This window comes from Oncorhynchus nerka, linkage group LG3 (assembly GCF_034236695.1).
Source record: "Oncorhynchus nerka isolate Pitt River linkage group LG3, Oner_Uvic_2.0, whole genome shotgun sequence".
Lineage (NCBI taxonomy): Eukaryota > Metazoa > Chordata > Actinopteri > Salmoniformes > Salmonidae > Oncorhynchus > Oncorhynchus nerka.
In genome coordinates this window covers 70949475-70974863 of record NC_088398.1, presented here as the reverse complement: position 1 = coordinate 70974863, position 25389 = coordinate 70949475, and the positions used below count along the sequence as shown (strand labels likewise).

General features: G+C 48.0%; 1 protein-coding gene across 9 annotated transcripts in view; it reads left to right on the top strand.

The window, feature by feature from the left end:
• LOC115116696 (guanine nucleotide exchange factor DBS-like) overlaps positions 1–25389 on the top strand; it is a 63574-nt gene that overhangs the window by 27586 nt on the left and 10599 nt on the right. For all 9 annotated transcript variants that reach the window (XM_065015223.1, XM_065015220.1, XM_065015233.1 and 6 more), the window contains exons 11-20: positions 2277–2468; positions 3674–3833; positions 4762–4826; positions 4960–5033; positions 8824–8890; positions 22939–23054; positions 23161–23230; positions 23331–23423; positions 24262–24354; positions 25090–25215. In XM_065015223.1, the coding sequence (XP_064871295.1) occupies positions 2277–2468; positions 3674–3833; positions 4762–4826; positions 4960–5033; positions 8824–8890; positions 22939–23054; positions 23161–23230; positions 23331–23423; positions 24262–24354; positions 25090–25215 (1056 nt within the window). The remainder of the gene's footprint in view (positions 1–2276; positions 2469–3673; positions 3834–4761; positions 4827–4959; positions 5034–8823; positions 8891–22938; positions 23055–23160; positions 23231–23330; positions 23424–24261; positions 24355–25089; positions 25216–25389) is intronic.

Below are 25389 nucleotides of genomic sequence, written 5' to 3'. Positions count from 1 at the left end.
TGTTGGCAAATGAGATTGATTTCTGTTCATTGTACTGCCTATCAGCCATCAACAATCACCCATCATCTTCGCACGTGAATACGCTGACAGGCCAGGGGTGAAAACTTTGTTGAATTGGGCCATTTTCCATGGTAACAGCACAGTAATTGGTCAAAATTACGAACCCGCTTTTGATTGGACCCTTTTATGCGCTAAAAGTGCGGGGATTGGTCAAAATTGCGAGCTCTCGCATAATATGCGCTGATTGGTTGGGCAAAAAAAGTATTTAGTCAGCCACCAATTGTGCAAGTCTTCAAACACTGTTGCTGGTATTTTGGCTCATTCCTCCATGCAGATCTCCTCTAGAGCAGTGATATTTTGGGGCTGTTGCTGGGCAACACGGACTTTCAAGTCCCTCCAAAGATTTTCTATGAGGTTGAGATCTGGAGACTGGCTAGGCCACTCCAGGACCTTGAAATGCTTCTTACGAAGCCACTCCTTCGTTGCCCGGGCGGTGTGTTTGGGATCATTGTCATGCTGAAAGACCAGCCACGTTTCATCTTCAATGCCCTTGCTGATGGTAGGCTTTATTACTTTGGTCCCAGCTCTCTGCAGGTCATTCGCTAGGTTCCCCCGTGTGGTTCTGGGATTTTTGCTCACTGTGATCATTTTGACCCCACGGGGTGAGATCTTGCGTGGAGCCTCAGATCGAGGGAGATTATCAGTGGTCTTGTATGTCTTCCATTTCCTAATATTTGCTCCCACAGCTGATTTCTTCAAACCAAGCTGCTTACCTATTGCAGATTCAGTCTTCCCAGCCTGGTGCAGGTCTACAATTTTGTTTCTGGTGTCCTTTGACAGCTCTTTGGTCTTGGCCATAGTGGAGTTTGGAGTGTGACTGTTTGAGATTGTGGACAGATGTCTTTTATACTGATAACAAGTTCAAACAGGTGCCATTAATACAGGTAACGAGTGGAGGACAGAGGAGCCTCTTAAAGAAGAAGTTACAGGTCTGTGAGAGCCAGAAATCTTGCTTGTTTGTAGTTGACCAAATACTTATTTTCCACCATAATTTGCAAATAAATTCATAAAAAATCCTACAATGTGATTTTCTGGATTTTTTTCTCTCAATTTTGTCTGTCATAGTTGAAGTGTACCTATGTTGAAAATTACAGGCCTCTCTCATCTTTTTAAGTGGGAGAACTTGCACAATTGGTGGCTGACTAAATACTTTTTTGCCCCAATATATATATATATATATATATATATATATATATATATATATATATAGATATAGATACACACACACACACACACACACACACACACACACACATAAAGTCAATCAAATGAAATCAAACACACACACACACGCGTACTCTCACACACCACCTCATGAACCTCTAAAAACTCACTTTCCCTCTTTCTCTCTCTCTCTTTCTTTCTCTCTCTCTCTCTCTCTCTCTCTCTCCCTCTCAATTCAATTCAATTCAATTCAAGGGGCGTTTTACTGGCATGGGAAACATGTGTTAACATTGCCAAAGCAAGTGAGGTAGATAATATACAAAAGTGAAATAAACAATACAAATTAACAGTAAACATCACACATACAGAAATTTCAAAACAATAAATACATTACAAATGTCATATTATACATATATACATATATACAGTGTTGTAACGATGTACAAATGGTTAAAGTACACAAGGGAAAATAAATAAGCAGAAATATGGGTTGTATTTACAATGGTGTTTGTTCTTCACTGGTTGCCCTTTTCTTGTGGCAACAGGTCACAAATCTTGCTGCTGTGATGACACACTGTGGAATTTCCCCCAGTAGATATGGGAGTTTTTCAAAATTGGATTTGTTTTCAAATTCTTTGTGGATCTGTGTAATCTGAGGGAAATATGTATCTCTAATATGGTCATACGTTGGACAGGAGGTTAGGAAGTGCAGCTCAGTTTCCACCTCATTTTGTGTGCAGTGTGCACATAGCCTGTCTTCTCTTGAGGGCCAGGTCTGTCTACGGCGGCCTTTCTCAATAGCAAGGCTATGCTCACTAAGTCTGTACATAGTCAAAGCTTTTCTTAAGTTTGGGTCAGTCACAGTGGACAGGTATTCTGCCACTGTGTACTCTCTGTTTAGGGCCAAATAGCATTCTAGTTTGCTCTGTTTTTTTGTTAATTCTTTCCAATGTGTCAAGTAATTATCTTTTTGTTTTCTCATGATTTGTTTCTCATGATTTGTTTCTCTCTCTCTCTCTCTCTCTCTCTCTCTCTCTCTCTCTCTCTCTCAGGCTGCTAAATGGTGTGGTGATGGCCTCTACCTGCTGGCCTCCCAGCCCGTGGACAAGTGTCAGTCACATGAAGGGGCGGAGTCAGCGCTGCAGGAAATGGAGCGTTACCTAGATACTGCGGGACACAACAAACTAACTGATCCTAGCTCCATCTACAGTGATTACAAGACAGTGCTCAACCAGGACTTCAGGGTAAGGGGATCCAGCTCTCTGACATGAATCCATGTCTGGATATCACTCAAATCTGTCATCATAACGTCAATAAGTCAACGCAAATAAAATTTAAAAAACAGCTGTCAACACCTGTGAGTGTCCCACAGTAATGTTGCTCCTTGGTCCTCTGCACTCCTCTCTCCTTTCCTCTTCTCTCCTTCTCTCATCTCCCCTCTTTCCTCTCCTCTCATCTCCCCCTTTCCTCTCCTCTCATCTCCCCCTTTCCTCTCCTCTCCTCTCATCTCCCCCTTTCCTCTCCTCTCATCTCCCCTTTCCTCTCCTCTCATATCCCCTTTCCTCTCATCTCCCCCTTTCCTCTCCTCTCATCTCCCCCTTTCCTCTCCTCTCATCTCCCCCTTTCCTCTCCTCTCATATCCCCTTTCCTCTCCTCTCCTCCTCTCATCTCCCCTCTTTTCCTCTCCGCTCATATCCCCTTTCCTCTCCTCTCATCTCCCCTTTTCCTTTCCTCTCCTCTCATATCCCCTTTCCTCTCCTCCTCTCATCTCCCCCTCTCCTCTCATCTCCCCCTTTCCTCTCCTCTCATCTCCCCTCTTTCCTCTCCTCTCATCTCCCCTTTCCTCTCCTCTCATCTCCCCTTTCCTCTCCTCTCTTCCTCTCATCTCCCCTCTTTCCTCTCCTCTCATATCCCCTTTCCTCTCCTCTCCTCCCATCTCCCCTCTTTTCCTCTCCGCTCATATCCCCTTTCCTCTCCTCTCATCTCCCCTTTTCCTTTCCTCTCTCTCATATCCCCTTTCCTCTCCTCCTCTCATCTCCCTCTCCCCTCATCTCCCCCTTTCCTCTCCCCTCATCTCCCCTTTCCTCTCCTCTCATCTCCCCTCTTTCCTCTCCTCTCATCTCCCCCTTTCCTCTCCTCTCATATCCCCTTTCCTCTCATCTCCCCCTTTCCTCTCCTCATCTCCCCTTTCCTCTCCTCTCATCTCCCCTTTCCTCTCCTCTCATCTCCCCCTTTCCTCTCCTCCTCTCATCTCCCCCTTTCCTCTCCTCCTCTCATCTCCCCCTTTCCTCTCCTCCTCTCATCTCCCCCTTTCCTCTCCTCTCATCTCCCCCTTTCCTCTCCTCTCATCTCCCTCTTTCCTCTCCTCTCATCTCCCCTTTCCTCTCCTCTCATCTCCCCCTTTCCTCTCCTCTCATATCCCCTTTCCTTTCCTTTCCTCCTCCCTCAGGACCAAATAGATAAAGTCTTTCAGAAGCAGGTATCCGTGCAGGAGATGTTTGAGAAGAGGATGGTCAGTCTGAAGAAGCTGGCAGCCAAACAAACCAGGCCAGTCCAGCCTGTGGCCCCAAGGCCTGAAGCCTTCATCAAGTCCCCACTCTGCTCGCCAGGTGAGCCCCTTATATACCACAACTCCTAACATACCACCAGTCCTAACATACCACCAGTCCTAACATACCACCAGTTCTAACATACCACCAGTCCTAATATACCACCAGTCCTTACATACCACCAGTCCTAACATACCACCAGTCCTAACATACCACCAGTCCTAACATACCACCAGTCCTAACATACCACCAGTCCTAACATACCACCAGTCCTAACATACCACCAGTCCTAACATACCACCAGTCCTTACATACCACCAGTCCTAACATACCACCAGTCCTAACATACCACCAGTCCTAACATACCACCAGTCCTAATATACCACCCGTTCTAACATACCACCAGTCCTAACATACCACCAGTCCTTACATACCACCAGTCCTTACATACCACCAGTCCTTACATACCACCAGTCCTAACATACCACCAGTCCTTACATACCGCCAGTCCTAACATACCGCCAGTCCTAACATACCGCCAGTCCTAACATACCACCAGTCCTAACATACCACCAGTCCTTACATACCACCAGTCCTAACATACCACCAGTCCTAACATACCACCAGTCCTTACATACCACCAGTCCTTACATACCACCAGTCCTAACATACCACCAGTCCTTACATACCACCAGTCCTAACATACCACCAGTCCTAACATACCACCAGTCCTTACATACCACCAGTCCTAACATACCACCAGTCCTTACATACCACCAGTCCTAACATACCACCAGTCCTAACATACCACCAGTCCTAACATACCACCAGTCCTAACATACCACCAGTCCTTACATACCACCAGTCCTAACATACCACCAACATAGAGTTAATGCTCTTTTAACTGGAACAGTCAATGTATATTTAGATACGTGTATAGTGTCAATTTCCCACCATGTCCGCACATCTCTCTTCCTCTGCGCCATAGCAAAGAGAGTGCTGGAGAAGAGTTGCTCAGAGGGAGACTCTGTGAATGGGGTCAGCAGTAGAACAGTAAGTAGAGGTTCCTCTTACTTTGGTCAGTCTTTTACTGTGGGGTAGTATTGTCATACCAGTAGTATGTATGTTAAATGAGACACTAGCTCCAGTCATTTCAGTAGATCCTCATCCTATCCTGTGTTCTCAGGTGGAGGGCCAGCTACAGAGCAGCAGAAGTACCTCACTGTCAGAGGAGGATGAGAACCTGGCCATCCTCAGAAAGTAAGTTCTGTCTGTGTTCTGTCAGCTGTGATGATGTATGATGGCTAGTGTCTTCGTTATGTCTGACCATCTGTCTGTATTGAGTCTTTGATGTTTCTCTGTGTTGTGTTGTTTTCTCTGTGTTGTGTTTCACCCCATAGAAATAAGAATGATAAAGGCGCCCTAGTCATCTGGTGTCTGTATCATGTATGGCCTGTGTGTAAGCTATAGCATCTGTCTGTATTGTTATAATAGAATTATGTCTGACCAGTCTATAAATTATAATAGAATTATGTCTGACCAGTCTATAAATTATAATATAATTATGTCTGACCCGTCTGTATTATTATTATATAATTATGTCTGACCCGTCTGTATTATTATAATATAATTATGTCTGACCCGTCTGTATTATTATTATATAATTATGTCTGACCCGTCTGTATTATTATTATATAATTATGTCTGACCCGTCTGTATTATTATAATTATGTCTGACCCGTCTGTATTATTATAATTATGTCTGACCCGTCTGTATTATTATAATATAATCATGTCTGACCAGTCTATAAATTATAATAGAATTATGTCTGACCAGTCTATATTATTATAATAGAATTATGTCTGACCAGTCTGTATTATTATAATATAATCATGTCTGACCAGTCTATAAATTATAATAGAATTATGTCTGACCAGTCTATATTATTATAATAGAATTATGTCTGACCAGTCTATATTATTATAATAGAATCATGTCTGACCAGTCTATAAATTATAATAGAATTATGTCTGACCAGTCTATATTATTCTAATAGAATTATGTCTGACCAGTCTATATTATTATAATAGAATTATGTCTGACCAGTCTATATTATTATAATAGAATTATGTCTGACCAGTCTATATTATTCTAATAGAATTATGTCTGACCAGTCTATATTATTCTAATAGAATTATGTCTGACCAGTCTATAAATTATAATATAATTATGTCTGACCCGTCTGTATTATTATTATATAATTATGTCTGACCCGTCTGTATTATTATAATATAATTATGTCTGACCCGTCTGTATTATTATTATATAATTATGTCTGACCCGTCTGTATTATTATTATATAATTATGTCTGACCCGTCTGTATTATTATAATTATGTCTGACCCGTCTGTATTATTATAATTATGTCTGACCCGTCTGTATTATTATAATATAATCATGTCTGACCAGTCTATAAATTATAATAGAATTATGTCTGACCAGTCTATATTATTATAATAGAATTATGTCTGACCAGTCTGTATTATTATAATATAATCATGTCTGACCAGTCTATAAATTATAATAGAATTATGTCTGACCAGTCTATATTATTATAATAGAATTATGTCTGACCAGTCTATATTATTATAATAGAATCATGTCTGACCAGTCTATAAATTATAATAGAATTATGTCTGACCAGTCTATATTATTCTAATAGAATTATGTCTGACCAGTCTATATTATTATAATAGAATTATGTCTGACCAGTCTATATTATTATAATAGAATTATGTCTGACCAGTCTATATTATTATAATAGAATCATGTCTGACCAGTCTATAAATTATAATAGAATTATGTCTGACCAGTCTATATTATTCTAATAGAATTATGTCTGACCAGTCTGTATTATTATTATATAATTATGTCTGACCCGTCTGTATTATTATTATATAATTATGTCTGACCCGTCTGTATTATTATAATTATGTCTGACCCGTCTGTATTATTATAATTATGTCTGACCCGTCTGTATTATTATAATATAATCATGTCTGACCAGTCTATAAATTATAATAGAATTATGTCTGACCAGTCTATATTATTATAATAGAATTATGTCTGACCAGTCTGTATTATTATAATATAATCATGTCTGACCAGTCTATAAATTATAATAGAATTATGTCTGACCAGTCTATATTATTATAATAGAATTATGTCTGACCAGTCTATATTATTATAATAGAATCATGTCTGACCAGTCTATAAATTATAATAGAATTATGTCTGACCAGTCTATATTATTCTAATAGAATTATGTCTGACCAGTCTATATTATTATAATAGAATTATGTCTGACCAGTCTATATTATTATAATAGAATTATGTCTGACCAGTCTATATTATTCTAATAGAATTATGTCTGACCAGTCTATATTATTCTAATAGAATTATGTCTGACCAGTCTATATTATTATAATAGAATTATGTCTGACCAGTCTATATTATTCTAATAGAATTATGTCTGACCAGTCTATAAATTATAATATAATTATGTCTGACCCGTCTGTATTATTATTATATAATTATGTCTGACCCGTCTGTATTATTATAATATAATTATGTCTGACCCGTCTGTATTATTATTATATAATTATGTCTGACCCGTCTGTATTATTATTATATAATTATGTCTGACCCGTCTGTATTATTATAATTATGTCTGACCCGTCTGTATTATTATAATTATGTCTGACCCGTCTGTATTATTATAATATAATCATGTCTGACCAGTCTATAAATTATAATAGAATTATGTCTGACCAGTCTATATTATTATAATAGAATTATGTCTGACCAGTCTGTATTATTATAATATAATCATGTCTGACCAGTCTATAAATTATAATAGAATTATGTCTGACCAGTCTATATTATTATAATAGAATTATGTCTGACCAGTCTATATTATTATAATAGAATCATGTCTGACCAGTCTATAAATTATAATAGAATTATGTCTGACCAGTCTATATTATTCTAATAGAATTATGTCTGACCAGTCTATATTATTATAATAGAATTATGTCTGACCAGTCTATATTATTATAATAGAATTATGTCTGACCAGTCTATATTATTATAATAGAATCATGTCTGACCAGTCTATAAATTATAATAGAATTATGTCTGACCAGTCTATATTATTCTAATAGAATTATGTCTGACCAGTCTATATTATTATAATAGAATTATGTCTGACCAGTCTATATTATTATAATAGAATTATGTCTGACCAGTCTATATTATTATAATAGAATCATGTCTGACCAGTCTATAAATTATAATAGAATTATGTCTGACCAGTCTATATTATTCTAATAGAATTATGTCTGACCAGTCTATATTATTATAATAGAATTATGTCTGACCAGTCTATATTATTATAATAGAATCATGTCTGACCAGTCTATAAATTATAATAGAATTATGTCTGACCAGTCTATATTATTCTAATAGAATTATGTCTGACCAGTCTATATTATTATAATATAATTATGTCTGACCAGTCTATATTATTATAATAGAATTATGTCTGACCAGTCTATATTATTCTAATAGAATTATGTCTGACCAGTCTATATTATTATAATATAATTATGTCTGACCAGTCTATATTATTCTAATAGAATTATGTCTGACCAGTCTATATTATTATAATAGAATTATGTCTGACCAGTCTATATTATTCTAATATAATTATGTCTGACACGTCTATAAATTATAATATAATTATGTCTGACCCGTTTAGGGAGGCAAAATTCCGGTAACTTTCCCAGAATTCCCAGTTTTTCCAAAAACATAGTGGGAGGATTCCGGATTTCCTGTTTATTCCCTCTCAATCCCGGGAATCTTCCAACTGGGATTCCTGGAAAACCTAGGAATTTGGGGAAAATTACTGGAATATTGCAACCCTAATCCTGTCTAAATCATGCCCGACCTGTCTATACTCTGTCTGACCTGTGCTATGTCGCTCTGTAGACATGTAATGAATGAGCTACTGGAGACAGAAAGGGGGTACGTGGAGGAACTGCACTGTGTCCTACAGGTGTGTATCCCTCTCCCCTGAACCATATGAACCCTCAATCCCTCTATCCTGGGCAATATGAGCCCTATCCCCTGGACCCTATGAATCCTCAATCCCTCTCCCCTGGACCATATGAACCCTTAATCCCTCTCCCCTGGACCCAATGAACCCTCAATCCCTCTACCCTGGACCATATGCACCCTCTCCCCTGGACCATATGAACCCTTAATCCCTCTCCCCTGGACCATATGAACCCTTAATCCCTCTCCCCTGGACCCAATGAACCCTCAATCCCTCTCCCCTGGACCATATGAGCCCTCTCCCCATATGAACCCCCAATTCCTCTCCCTGGACCATATGAACCCTCAATCCCTCTCCTGGACCATATGAACCCTCAATCCCTCTCCCCTGGACCATATGAACCCTCAATCCCTCTCCCCTGGACCATATGAACCCTCAATCCCTCTCCCCTGGACCATATGAACCCTCAATCCCTCTCCCCTGGACCATATGAACCCTCAATCCCTCTCCCCTGGACCATATGAACCCTCAATCCCTCTCCCCTGGACCATATGAACCCTCAATCCCTCTCCCCTGGACCATATAAATCCTCAATCCCTCTCCCCTGGACCCTATGAATCCTCAATCCCTCTCCCCTGGACCCTATGAATCCTCAATCCCTCTCCCCTGGACCCTATGAACCCTCAATCCCTCTACCCTGGACCATATGAACCCTCAATCTCTCTACCCTGGACCATATGAGCCCTCTCCCCCATAGGAACCCTCAATCCCTCTCCCCTGGACCATATGAATCCTCAATCCCTCTCCCCTGGACCATATGAACCCTCAATCCCTCTACCCTGGACCCAATGAACCCTCAATCCCTCTCCCCTGGACCATATGAATCCTCAATCCCTCTCCCCTGGACCATATGAGCCCTCTCCCCCCATATGAACCCACAATCCCTCTCCCCTGGACCCTATGAGCCCTCTCCCCATAGGAACCCTCAATCCCTCTACCCTGGACCATATGAACCCTCTCCCCTGGACCATATGAACCCTCTCCCTGGACCATATGAATCCTCAATCCCTCCCCTGGACCATATGAACCCTCAATCCCTCTACCCTGGACCCAATGAACCCTCAATCCCTCTCCCTGGACCATATGAATCCTCAATCCCTCTCCCTGGACCATATGAGCCCTCTCCCCCATATGAACCCACAATCCCTCTCCCCTGGACCCTATGAGCCCTCTCCCCCATAGGAACCCTCAATCCCTCTACCCTGGACCATATGAACCCTCTCCCCTGGACCATATGAACCCTCTCCCCTGGACCATATGAACCCTCTATCCCTCTCCCCTGGACCATATGAACCCTCTATCACTCTCCCCTGGACCATATGAACCCTCTCCCCTGGACCATATGAACCCTCTATCCCTCTACCCTGGACCATATGAACCCTCTCCCCTGGACCATATGAACCCTCTCCCCTGGACCATATGAACCCTCTATCACTCTCCCCTGGACCATATGAACCCTCTCCCTGGACCATATGAACCCTCTATCCCTCTACCCTGGACCATATGAACCCTCTCCCCTGGACCATATGAACCCTCTCCCCTGGACCATATGAACCCTCTATCCCTCTCCCCTGGACCATATGAACCCTCTCCCCTGGACCATATGAACCCTCTATCACTCTCCCCTGGACCATATGAACCCTCTCCCCTGGACCATATGAACCCTCTCCCCTGGACCATATGAATCCTCAATCCCTCTCCCCTGGACCATATGAACCCTCTCCCCTGGACCATATGAACCCTCTCCCCTGGACCATATGAATCCTCAATCCCTCTCCCCTGGACCATATGAACCCTCAATCCCTCTACCCTGGACCCAATGAACCCTCAATCCCTCTCCCCTGGACCATATGAATCCTCAATCCCTCTCCCCTGGACCATATGAGCCCTCTCCCCCCATATGAACCCACAATCCCTCTCCCCTGGACCCTATGAGCCCTCTCCCCCATAGGAACCCTCAATCCCTCTACCCTGGACCATATGAACCCTCTCCCCTGGACCATATGAACCCTCTCCCTGGACCATATGAACCCTCTATCCCTCTCCCTGGACCATATGAACCCTCTATCACTCTCCCCTGGACCATATGAACCCTCTCCCCTGGACCATATGAACCCTCTATCCCTCTACCCTGGACCATATGAACCCTCTCCCCTGGACCATATGAACCCTCTCCCCTGGACCATATGAACCCTCTATCACTCTCCCCTGGACCATATGAACCCTCTCCCCTGGACCATATGAACCCTCTATCCCTCTACCCTGGACCATATGAACCCTCTCCCCTGGACCATATGAACCCTCTCCCCTGGACCATATGAACCCTCTATCCCTCTCCCCTGGACCATATGAACCCTCTCCCCTGGACCATATGAACCCTCTATCACTCTCCCCTGGACCATATGAACCCTCTCCCCTGGACCATATGAACCCTCTCCCCTGGACCATATGAACCCTCTATCCCTCTCCCCTGGACAATATGAACCCTCTCCCCTGGACCATATGAACCCTCTATCCCTCTCCCCTGGACCATATGAACCCTCTATCACTCTCCCCTGGACCATATGAACCCTCTCCCCTGGACCATATGAACCCTCTATCCCTCTACCCTGGACCATATGAACCCTCTCCCCTGGACCATATGAACCCTCTCCCCTGGACCATATGAACCCTCTATCCCTCTCCCCTGGACCATATGAACCCTCTCCTCTGGACCATATGAACCCTCTATCCCTCTCCCCTGGACCATAGGAACCCTCTCCCCCATAGGAACCCTCAATCCCTCTACCCTGGACCATATGAGCCCTCTCCCCCATAGGAACCCTCAATCCCTCTACCCTGGACCCTATGAGCCCTCTCCCCCATAGGAACCCTCAATCCCTCTACCCTGGACCATATGAGCCCTCTCCCCCATAGGAACCCTCAATCCCTCTACCCTGGACCATATGAGCCCTCTCCCCCATAGGAACCCTCAATCCCTCTACCCTGGACCATATGAGCCCTCTCCCCCATAGGAACCCTCAATCCCTCTACCCTGGACAATATGAACCCTCAATCCCTCTCCCCTGGACCATATAAATCCTCAATCCCTCTCCCCTGGACCCTATGAATCCTCAATCCCTCTCCCCTGGACCCTATGAATCCTCAATCCCTCTCCCCTGGACCCTATGAACCCTCAATCCCTCTACCCTGGACCATATGAACCCTCAATCTCTCTACCCTGGACCATATGAGCCCTCTCCCCCATAGGAACCCTCAATCCCTCTCCCCTGGACCATATGAATCCTCAATCCCTCTCCCCTGGACCATATGAACCCTCAATCCCTCTACCCTGGACCCAATGAACCCTCAATCCCTCTCCCCTGGACCATATGAATCCTCAATCCCTCTCCCTGGACCATATGAGCCCTCTCCCCCATATGAACCCACAATCCTCTCCCCTGGACCCTATGAGCCCTCTCCCTCATAGGAACCCTCAATCCCTCTACCCTGGACCATATGAACCCTCTCCCCTGGACCATATGAATCCTCAATCCCTCTCCCCTGGACCATATGAACCCTCAATCCCTCTACCCTGGACCCAATGAACCCTCAATCCCTCTCCCCTGGACCATATGAATCCTCAATCCCTCTCCCCTGGACCATATGAGCCCTCTCCCCCCATATGAACCCACAATCCCTCTCCCCTGGACCCTATGAGCCCTCTCCCCCATAGGAACCCTCAATCCCTCTACCCTGGACCATATGAACCCTCTCCCCTGGACCATATGAACCCTCTCCCCTGGACCATATGAACCCTCTATCCCTCTCCCCTGGACCATATGAACCCTCTATCACTCTCCCCTGGACCATATGAACCCTCTCCCCTGGACCATATGAACCCTCTATCCCTCTACCCTGGACCATATGAACCCTCTCCCCTGGACCATATGAACCCTCTCCCCTGGACCATATGAACCCTCTATCACTCTCCCCTGGACCATATGAACCCTCTCCCCTGGACCATATGAACCCTCTATCCCTCTACCCTGGACCATATGAACCCTCTCCCCTGGACCATATGAACCCTCTATCCCTCTCCCCTGGACCATATGAACCCTCTCCCCTGGACCATATGAACCCTCTCCCTGGACCATATGAACCCTCTCCCCTGGACCATATGAACCCTCTATCACTCTCCCCTGGACCATATGAACCCTCTCCCTGGACCATATGAACCCTCTCCCTGGACCATATGAACCCTCTATCCCTCTCCCTGGACAATATGAACCCTCTCCCCTGGACCATATGAACCCTCTATCCCTCTACCCTGGACCATATGAACCCTCTCCCCTGGACCATATGAACCCTCTCCCCTGGACCATATGAACCCTCTATCCCTCTCCCCTGGACCATATGAACCCTCTCCCCTGGACCATATGAACCCTCTCCCCTGGACCATATGAACCCTCTCCCCTGGACCATATGAACCCTCTATCACTCTCCCCTGGACCATATGAACCCTCTCCCCTGGACCATATGAACCCTCTCCCCTGGACCATATGAACCCTCTATCCCTCTCCCCTGGACAATATGAACCCTCTCCCCTGGACCATATGAACCCTCTATCCCTCTACCCTGGACTATATGAACCCTCTCCCCTGGACCATATGAACCCTCTCCCCTGGACCATATGAACCCTCTATCCCTCTCCCCTGGACCATATGAACCCTCTCCTCTGGACCATATGAACCCTCTATCCCTCTCCCCTGGACCATAGGAACCCTCTCCCCCATAGGAACCCTCAATCCCTCTACCCTGGACCATATGAGCCCTCTCCCCCATAGGAACCCTCAATCCCTCTACCCTGGACCATATGAGCCCTCTCCCCCATAGGAACCCTCAATCCCTCTACCCTGGACCATATGAGCCCTCTCCCCCATAGGAACCCTCAATCCCTCTACCCTGGACCATATGAGCCCTCTCCCCCATAGGAACCCTCAATCCCTCTACCCTGGACAACATGAAACCTCAATCCCTCTCTCCTGGGCAATATGAACCCTCTCCCCTGGACCATATGAGCCCTCTCCCCTGGACCATATGAACCCTCAATCCCTATCCCCTGGACCCTATGAATCCTCAATCCCTCTCTCCTGGGCAATATGAACCCTCTCCCCCATAGGAACCCTCAATCCCTCTCCCCTAGACCATATGAACCCTCAATCCCTCTATCCTGGGCAATATGAGCCCTATCCCCTGGACCCTATGAATCCTCAATCCCTCTCCCCTGGACCATATGAACCCTTAATCCCTCTCCCCTGGACCCAATGAACCCTCAATCCCTCTACCCTGGACCATATGCACCCTCTCCCCTGGACCATATGAACCCTTAATCCCTCTCCCCTGGACCATATGAACCCTTAATCCCTCTATCCTGGGCAATATGAGCCCTATCCCCTGGACCCTATGAATCCTCAATCCCTCTCCCCTGGACCATATGAACCCTTAATCCCTCTCCCCTGGACCCAATGAACCCTCAATCCCTCTACCCTGGACCATATGCACCCTCTCCCCTGGACCATATGAACCCTTAATCCCTCTCCCCTGGACCATATGAACCCTTAATCCCTCTCCCCTGGACCCAATGAACCCTCAATCCCTCTCCCCTGGACCATATGAGCCCTCTCCCCCATATGAACCCCCAATTCCTCTCCCCTGGACCATATGAACCCTCAATCCCTCTCCCCTGGACCATATGAACCCTCAATCCCTCTCCCCTGGACCATATGAACCCTCAATCCCTCTCCCCTGGACCATATGAACCCTCAATCCCTCTCCCTGGACCATATGAACCCTCAATCCCTCTCCCCTGGACCATATGAACCCTCAATCCCTCTCCCTGGACCATATGAACCCTCAATCCCTCTCCCTGGACCATATGAACCCTCAATCCCTCTCCCTGGACCATATGAACCCTCAATCCCTCTCCCTGGACCATATGAACCCTCAATCCCTCTCCCTGGACCATATGAACCCTCAATCCCTCTCCCCTGGACCATATGAACCCTCTCCCCTGGACCATATGAACCCTCTATCCCTCTACCCTGGACCATATGAACCCTCTCCCCTGGACCATATGAACCCTCTCCCCTGGACCATATGAACCCTCTATCACTCTCCCCTGGACCATATGAACCCTCTCCCCTGGACCATATGAACCCTCTCTCCCTGGACCATATGAACCCTCTATCACTCTCCCTGGACCATATGAACCCTCTCCCTGGACCATATGAACCCTCTATCCCTCTCCCTGGACCATATGAACCCTCTCCCCTGGACCATATGAACCCTCTCCCTGGACCATATGAACCCTCTCCCTGGACCATATGAACCCTCTATCACTCTCCCCTGGACCATATGAACCCTCTCCCCTGGACCATATGAACCCTCTCCCCTGGACCATATGAACCCTCTATCCCTCTCCCTGGACAATATGAACCCTCTCCCTGGACCATATGAACCCTCTATCCCTCTACCCTGGACCATATGAACCTCTCCCTGGACCATATGAACCCTCTCCCTGGACCATATGAACCCTCTATCCCTCTCCCCTGGACCATATGAACCCTCTCCCCTGGACCATATGAACCCTCTCCCTGGACCATATGAACCCTCTCCCTGGACCATATGAACCCTCTATCACTCTCCCCTGGACCATATGAACCCTCTCCCTGGACCATATGAACCCTCTCCCCTGGACCATATGAACCCTCTATCCCTCCCCTGGACAATATGAACCCTCTCCCCTGGACCATATGAACCCTCTATCCCTCTACCCTGGACTATATGAACCCTCTCCCTGGACCATATGAACCCTCTCCCTGGACCATATGAACCCTCTATCCCTCTCCCTGGACCATATGAACCCTCTCCTCTGGACCATATGAACCCTCTATCCCTCTCCCTGGACCATAGGAACCCTCTCCCCATAGGAACCCTCAATCCCTCTACCCTGGACCATATGAGCCCCTCCCCCATAGGAACCCTCAATCCCTCTACCCTGGACCCTATGAGCCCTCTCCCCATAGGAACCCTCAATCCCTCTACCCTGGACCATATGAGCCCTCTCCCCATAGGAACCCTCAATCCCTCTACCCTGGACCATATGAGCCCTCTCCCCCATAGGAACCCTCAATCCCTCTACCCTGGACAACATGAAACCTCAATCCCTCTCTCCTGGGCAATATGAACCTCTCCCCTGGACCATATGAGCCCCTCCCCTGGACCATATGAACCCTCAATCCCTATCCCCTGGACCCTATGAATCCTCAATCCCTCTCTCCTGGGCAATATGAACCCTCTCCCCCATAGGAACCCTCAATCCCTCTCCCCTAGACCATATGAACCCTCAATCCCTCTATCCTGGGCAATATGAGCCCTATCCCCTGGACCCTATGAATCCTCAATCCCTCTCCCCTGGACCATATGAACCCTTAATCCCTCTCCCCTGGACCCAATGAACCCTCAATCCCTCTACCCTGGACCATATGCACCCTCTCCCCTGGACCATATGAACCCTTAATCCCTCTCCCTGGACCATATGAACCCTTAATCCCTCTATCCTGGGCAATATGAGCCCTATCCCCTGGACCCTATGAATCCTCAATCCCTCTCCCTGGACCATATGAACCCTTAATCCCTCTCCCCTGGACCCAATGAACCCTCAATCCCTCTACCCTGGACCATATGCACCCTCTCCCCTGGACCATATGAACCCTTAATCCCTCTCCCCTGGACCATATGAACCCTTAATCCCTCTCCCCTGGACCCAATGAACCCTCAATCCCTCTCCCCTGGACCATATGAGCCCTCTCCCCCATATGAACCCCCAATTCCTCTCCCCTGGACCATATGAACCCTCAATCCCTCTCCCCTGGACCATATGAACCCTCAATCCCTCTCCCTGGACCATATGAACCCTCAATCCCTCTCCCTGGACCATATGAACCCTCAATCCCTCTCCCCTGGACCATATGAACCCTCAATCCCTCTCCCCTGGACCATATGAACCCTCAATCCCTCTCCCTGGACCATATGAACCCTCAATCCCTCTCCCTGGACCATATGAACCCTCAATCCCTCTCCCCTGGACCATATGAACCCTCAATCCCTCCCCTGGACCATATGAACCCTCAATCCCTCTCCCTGGACCATATGAACCCTCAATCCCTCTCCCCTGGACCATATGAACCCTCAATCCCTCTCCCTGGACCATATAAATCCTCAATCCCTCTCCCCTGGACCCTATGAATCCTCAATCCCTCTCCCTGGACCCTATGAATCCTCAATCCCTCTCCCTGGACCCTATGAACCCTCAATCCCTCTACCCTGGACCATATGAACCCTCAATCTCTCTACCCTGGACCATATGAGCCCTCTCCCCCATAGGAACCCTCAATCCCTCTCCCTGGACCATATGAATCCTCAATCCCTCTCCCCTGGACCATATGAACCCTCAATCCCTCTACCCTGGACCCAATGAACCCTCAATCCTCTCCCTGGACCATATGAATCCTCAATCCCTCTCCCCTGGACCATATGAGCCCTCTCCCCCATATGAACCCACAATCCCCTCTCCCTGGACCCTATGAACCCTCTCCCCCATAGGAACCCTCAATCCCTCTACCCTGGACCATATGAACCCTCTCCCTGGACCATATGAACCCTCTCCCCTGGACCATATGAACCCTCTATCCCTCTCCCCTGGACCATATGAACCCCTCCCTCCCTGGACCATATGAACCCTCTATCCCTCTCCCTGGACCATATGAACCCTCTCCCCTGGACCATGAACCCTCTCCCCTGGACCATATGAACCCTCCCCTATCCCTGAACCCTGGACCTCCTGGACCATATGAACCCTCTCCCCTGGACCATATGAACCCTCTATCCCTCTCCCTGGACCATATGAACCCTCTCCCTGGACCATCCCTCTACCCTGGACCATATGAACCCATATCTCTCACCTGGACCATATGAACCCTCTATCCCTCTCCCCTGGACCATATGAACCTCTCCCCTGGACCATATGAACCCTCTATCCCTCTCCCCTGGACCATAGGAACCTCTATCACTCTCCCTGGACCATATGAACCCTCTCCCCTGAACCATATGAACCCTCTCCCCTGGACCATATGAACCCTCTATCCCTCTCCCTGGACAATATGAACCCTCTCCCTGGACCATATGAACCCTCTATCCCTCCCCTGGACCATATGAACCCCTATCACTCTCCCTGGACCATATGAACCCCTGGACCATATGAACCCTATCCCTCTACCCTGGACCATATGAACCCTGGACTATATGAACCCTCTATCCCTCTCCCCTGGACCATATGAACCCTCTCCTCTGGACCATATGAACCCTCTATCCCTCTCCCCTGGACCATAGGAACCCTCTATCACTCTCCCCTGGACCCTATGAGCCCTCTCCCCCATAGGAACCCTCAATCCCTCTACCCTGGACCATATGAGCCCTCTCCCCCATAGGAACCCTCAATCCCTCTACCCTGGACCCTATGAGCCCTCTCCCCCATAGGAACCCTCAATCCCTCTACCCTGGACCATATGAGCCCTCTTCCCCCATAGGAACCCTCAATCCCTCTACCCTGGACAACATGAAACCTCAATCCCTCTCTCCTGGGCAATATGAACCCTCTCCCCTGGACCATATGAGCCCTCTCCCCTGGACCATATGAACCCTCAATCCCTATCCCCTGGACCCTATGAATCCTCAATCCCTCTCTCCTGGGCAATATGAACCCTCTCCCCTGGACCATATGAGCCCTCTCCCCTGGACCATATGAACCCTCAATCCCTATCCCCTGGACCCTATGAATCCTCAATCCCTCTCCCCTGGACCATATGAGCCCTCTCCCCTGGACCATATGAACCCTCAATCCCTCTCCCCTGGACCCTATGAATCCTCAATCCCTCTCCCCTGGACCATATGAACCCTCAATCCCTATCCCCTGGACCCTATGAATCCTCAATCCCTCCCCCCTGGACCATATGAGCCCTCTCCCCTGGACCATATGAACCCTCAATCCCTCTCCCCTGGACCATAGGAACCCTCAATCCATTACATTTTACATTTACATTTAAGTCATTTAGCAGACGCTCTTATCCAGAGCGACTTACAAATTCGTGCATTCACCTTATGACATCCAGTGGAACAGCCACTTTACAATAGTGCATCTAAATCTTTTAAGGGGGGGGGGGTGAGAAGGATTACTTTATCCTATCCTAGGTATTCTTTAAAGAGGTGGGGTTTCAGGTGTCTCCGGAAGGTGGTGATTGACTCCGCTGTCCTGGCGTCGTGAGGGAGTTTGTTCCACCATTGGGGGGCCAGAGCAGCGAACAGTTTTGACTGGGCTGAGCGGGAACTGAACTTCCTCAGTGGTAGGGAGGTGAGCAGGCCAGAGGTGGATGAACGCAGTGCCCTTGTTTGGGTGTAGGGCATGATCAGAGCCTGGAGGTACTGAGGTGCCGTTCCCCTCACAGCTCCGTAGGCAAGCACCATGGTCTTGTAGCGGATGCGAACTTCAACTGGAAGCCAGTGGAGGGAGCGGAGGAGCGGGGTGACGTGAGAGAACTTGGGAAGGTTGAACACCAGACGGGCTGCGGCGTTCTGGATGAGTTGTAGGGGTTTAATGGCACAGGCAGGGAGCCCAGCCAACAGCGAGTTGCAGTAATCCAGACGGGAGATGACAAGTGCCTGGATTAGGACCTACGCCGCTTCCTGTGTGAGGCAGGGTCGTACTCTGCGGATGTTGTAGAGCATGAACCTACAGGAACGGGCCACCGCCTTGATGTTGGCTGAGAACGACAGGGTGTTGTCCAGGATCACGCCAAGGTTCTTAGCGCTCTGGGAGGAGGACACAATGGAGTTGTCAACCGTGATGGCGAGATCATGGAACGGGCAGTCCTTCCCCGGGAGGAAGAGCAGCTCCGTCTTGCCGAGGTTCAGCTTGAGGTGGTGATCCGTCATCCACACTGATATGTCTGCCAGACATGCAGAGATGCGATTCGCCACCTGGTCATCAGAAGGGGGAAAGGAGAAGATTAATTGTGTGTCGTCTGCATAGCAATGATAGGAGAGACCATGTGAGGTTATGACAGAGCCAAGTGACTTGGTGTATAGCGAGAATAGGAGAGGGCCTAGAACAGAGCCCTGGGGGACGCCAGTGGTGAGAGCGCGTGGTGAGGAGACAGATTCTCGCCACGCCACCTGGTAGGAGCGACCTGTCAGGTAGGACGCAATCCAAGCGTGGGCCGCGCTGGAGATGCCCAACTCGGAGAGGGTGGAGAGGAGGATCTGATGGTTCACAGTATCGAAGGCAGCCGATAGGTCTAGAAGGATGAGAGCAGAGGAGAGAGAGTTAGCTTTAGCAGTGCGGAGCGCCTCCGTGATACAGAGAAGAGCAGTCTCAGTTGAATGACTAGTCTTGAAACCTGACTGATTTGGATCAAGAAGGTCATTCTGAGAGAGATAGCGGGAGAGCTGGCCAAGGACGGCACGTTCAAGAGTTTTGGAGAGAAAAGAAAGAAGGGATACTGGTCTGTAGTTGTTGACATCGGAGGGATCGAGTGTAGGTTTTTTCAGAAGGGGTGCAACTCTCGCTCTCTTGAAGACGGAAGGGACGTAGCAATCCCTCTCCCCTGGACCATATGAGCCCTCTCCCCCATATGAACCCTCAATCCCTATCCCCTGGACCCTATGAACCCTCAATCCCTCTCCCCTGGACCATATGAACCCTCAATCCCTCTCCCCTGGACCATATGAACCCTCAATCCCTGGACCCTATGAGCCCTCTCCCCCATTGGAACCCTCAATCCCTCTACCCTGGACCATATGAGCCCTCTCCCCCATAGGAACCCTCAATCCCTCTACCCTGGACAACATGAAACCTCAATCCCTCTACCCTGGACAACATGAAACCTCAATCCCTCTACCCTGGACCCTATGAGCCCTCTCCCCCATAGGAACCCTCAATCCCTCTACCCTGGACCCTATGAGCCCTCTCCCCCATTGGAACCCTCAATCCCTCTACCCTGGACCCTATGAGCCCTCTCCCCCATAGGAACCCTCAATCCCTCTACCCTGGACCATATGAGCCCTCTCCCCCATAGGAACCCTCAATCCCTCTACGCTGGACCCTATGAGCCCTCTCCCCCATAGGAACCCTCAATCCCTCTACCCTGGACCCTATGAGCCCTCTCCCCCATTGGAACCCTCAATCCCTCTACCCTGGACCATATGAGCCCTCTCCCCCATAGGAACCCTCAATCCCTCTACCCTGAACAACATGAAACCTCAATCCCTCTACCCTGGACCCTATGAGCCCTCTCCCCCATAGGAACTCTCAATCCCTCTACCCTGGACCCTATGAGCCCTCTCCCCGATTGGAACCCTCAATCCCTCTACCCTGGACCCTATGAGCCCTCTCCCCCATAGGAACCCTCAATCCCTCTACCCTGGACCCTATGAGCCCTCTCCCCCATTGGAACCCTCAATCCCTCTACCCTGGACCCTATGAGCCCTCTCCCCCATAGGAACCCTCAATCCCTCTACCCTGGACCCTATGAGCCCTCTCCCCCATAGGAACCCTCAATCCCTCTACCCTGGACCCTATGAGCCCTCTCCCCCATAGGAACCCTCAATCCCTCTACCCTGGACCATATGAGCCCTCTCCCCCATAGGAACCCTCAATCCCTCTACCCTGGACAACATGAAACCTCAATCCCTCTACCCTGGACAACATGAAACCTCAATCCCTCTACCCTGGACCCTATGAGCCCTCTCCCCCATAGGAACCCTCAATCCCTCTACCCTGGACCCTATGAGCCCTCTCCCCCATTGGAACCCTCAATCCCTCTACCCTGGACCCTATGAGCCCTCTCCCCCATAGGAACCCTCAATCCCTCTACCCTGGACCATATGAACCCTCTACCCTGGACCATATGAGCCCTCTCCCCCATAGGAACCCTCAATCCCTTTACCCTGGACCATATGAGCCCTTTCCCCCATAGGAACCCTCAATCCCTCTACCCTGGACCATATGAACCCTCTCCCCCATAGGAACCCTAAATCCCTCTCCCCTGGACCATATGAACCCTCTCCCCTGGACCATATGAACCCTCTCCCCTGGACCATATGAACCCTCTCCCCTGGACCATATGAACCCTCTCCCCTGGACCATATGAACCCTTAATCCCTCTCCGCTGAACCATATGAATCCTCAATCCCTCTCCCCTGGACCATATGAACCCTCTCCCCTGGACCATATGAACCCTCTATCCCTCTCCCCTGGACCATAGGAACCCTCTATCCCTCTCCCCTGGACCATATGAACCCTCTCCCCTGGACCATATGAACCCTCTCCCCTGGACCATATGAACCCTCTCCCCTGGACCATATGAACCCTCTCCCCTGGACCATATGAACCCTCTATCCCTCTCCCCTGGACCATATGAACCCTCTCCCCTGGACCATATGAACCCTCTATCCCTCTCCCCTGGACCATATGAACCCTCTCCCCTGGACCATATGAACCCTCTATCCCTCTCCCCTGGACCATATGAACCCTCTCCCCTGGACCATATGAACCCTCTCCCCTGGACCATATGAACCCTCTATCCCTCTCCCCTGGACCATATGAACCCTCTCCCCTGGACCATATGAACCCTCTATCCCTCTCCCCTGGACCATATGAACCCTCTCCCCTGGACCATATGAACCCTCTCCCCTGGACCATATGAACCCTCTATCCCTCTCCCCTGGACCATATGAACCCTGTCAGTCCTGTTCGCCTGTGTGCATCTGTCCTAAGTATTCAGCTTACCCTCTCCAAATCATGAGCTCAATCATTGGAGGCGCTGGTTCACAAAACTGACCTGAGATCTGTCTCTAGGTCATCCTAAATAATCTTTCTCTGTGTATTTCAGGGCTATGCCTCAGAGATGGACAATCCAGCCATGGCCAGCCTCATGCCCGCTCCTCTGCAGAACAAGAAAGATGTGCTGTTTGGCAACATGCCAGAGATCTACACCTTCCACAAGAGGTAAACGAGCGCCCCCCAGTGGTTAATAATGGTACTTACACATTGATAGAACTACTGTCATTGTACTAACTGACTGATCATCTCTCTGTTTCTTGTAATCTTCCAGGACCTTTCTGAGGGAGTTAGAAGAGTACCAAGGCTGCCCGGAACTTGTGGGTCGTTGTTTTCTGCAGAGGGTGAGGGATTGGAGATATGTTGTGTCTAAATCACTAGTCTGATTGTGAAGCAGGGGTATTCCTCTCTTTTCTTTATTTTCTCTCTCTCGCTCTCTCTCAGATGACAGACCTGCAGATCTATGAGAAGTATTGTCAGAATAAACCTCGCTCTGAGAGCTTGTGGAGACAGTGCTCCGACTGCACCTTCTTCCAGGTACACACCTTTTACACACCTCCCCTTAGGTACACAACATACATATACACTTCCCCTGAGGTACACACCATATACACCTCCCCTAAGGTACACACCATATATACACCTCCCCTGAAATACACACCATATACACCTCCCCAAAGGTACACAACATACATACACACCTCCCCTGAGGTACACACCATATACACCTCCCCTTAGGTACACAACATACATACACACCTCCCCTGAGGTACACACCATATACACCTCCCCTAAGGTACACACCATATATACACCTCCCCTGAAATACACACCATATACACCTCCCCTAAGGTACACACCATATACACACCTCCCATGAGGTACACACCATATATACATCTCCCCTGAGGTACACACCATATACACCTCCCCTGAGGTACACACCATATATACACCTCCCCTGAGGTACACACCATACATACACACCTCCCCTGAGGTACACACCATACACACCTCCCCTGAGGTACACACATTACATTACATTTAAGTCATTTAGCAGACGCTCTTATCCAGAGCGACTTACAAATTGGTGCGTTCACCTTATGACATATACACCTCCCCTGAGGTACACACCATATACACCTCCCCTGAGGTACACACCATATACACCTCCCCTGAGGTACACACCATATATACACCTCCCCTGAGGTACACACCATATATACACCTCCCCTGAGGTACACACCATATACACCTCCCCTGAGGTACACACCATATACACCTCCCCTGAGGTACACACAGACCCCAAAAAGCTTCAGGCCTGAGTGGTTATTATTTCCTACTAATATTTTCTCCCTGTTCTGGTCTGCACCAGGAATGTCAGAAGAAGCTGGAACATAAACTGGGCTTGGATTCCTATCTCCTGAAACCGGTCCAGAGGATCACCAAATACCAGCTCCTGTTGAAGGTATATCACCTATAAAGATCTAATCTGCATTAGGGGAAACAGCACCACTGCCTCACCCCTCTGCCCCTCATCCCCTATAGTCCAAACCCCATCAGCCCAGCTCCATCCTCTCTCCTTCACTTCCTCATGCCTTAAAACTGACATCCCTAAAGGGGACACAGAACCACTGACTCACCCCTCTGCCCCTCATCCCCTATAGTCCAAACCTCATCAGCCCAGCTCCATCCTCTCTCCTTTACTTCCTCATGCCTTACAGCTGAAATCCCTAAAGGGGACACAGAACCACTGACTCACCCCTCTGCCCCTCATCCCCTATAGTCCAAACCTCATCAGCCCAGCTCCATCCTCTCTCCTTTACTTCCTCATGCCTTAAAACTGACATCCCTAAAGGGGACACAGCACCACTGTTCTCCCAGGCACCTGTGTTCTTCTTTTTGTTTTGTTGGTGAAAGAAGCATCCAGCATCGTGGAGGGAAAAAAGTTGCAGTACATTTTCTGATGTTCTATCGCCAGCGTGATGATGTCAGATGGGGAAAACTGTGTTGGTTGTTTGCAGTAACTTCTTTGTCGTTGTCATGTCCCAAAGGGACGTGGTAGTTTCCCCAATTAAGGATTCTAGATTTGTTGTCTCAAACATTAAAATATTTAGGTCCATATTAATATCTTTTGTACTTTGTTCTTTATACACCATTCCATTCCAGACCTAAAACGTCAATGTGTGTCTTTGAATTGTAGGAACTGCTAAAGTACAGTAAGGGCTGTGAGGGGTCAGAGGCCCTGCAGGAGGCGCTCACCTCTATCCTGGGAATCTTGAAGGCTGTCAATGACTCCATGCATCTCATTGCTATCACTGGATTCGATGTGAGTTTATCATCGCTCAACTTCACATTGTATGAAATGTACTGCATATTGTATCAAATGTACTTCATATTATATGAAATGTACTGCATATTGTATGAAATGTACTGCAAATTGTTATGAAATTTATTGCATGTTGTTATGAAATGTACTTCACATTGTATGAAATGTACTGCA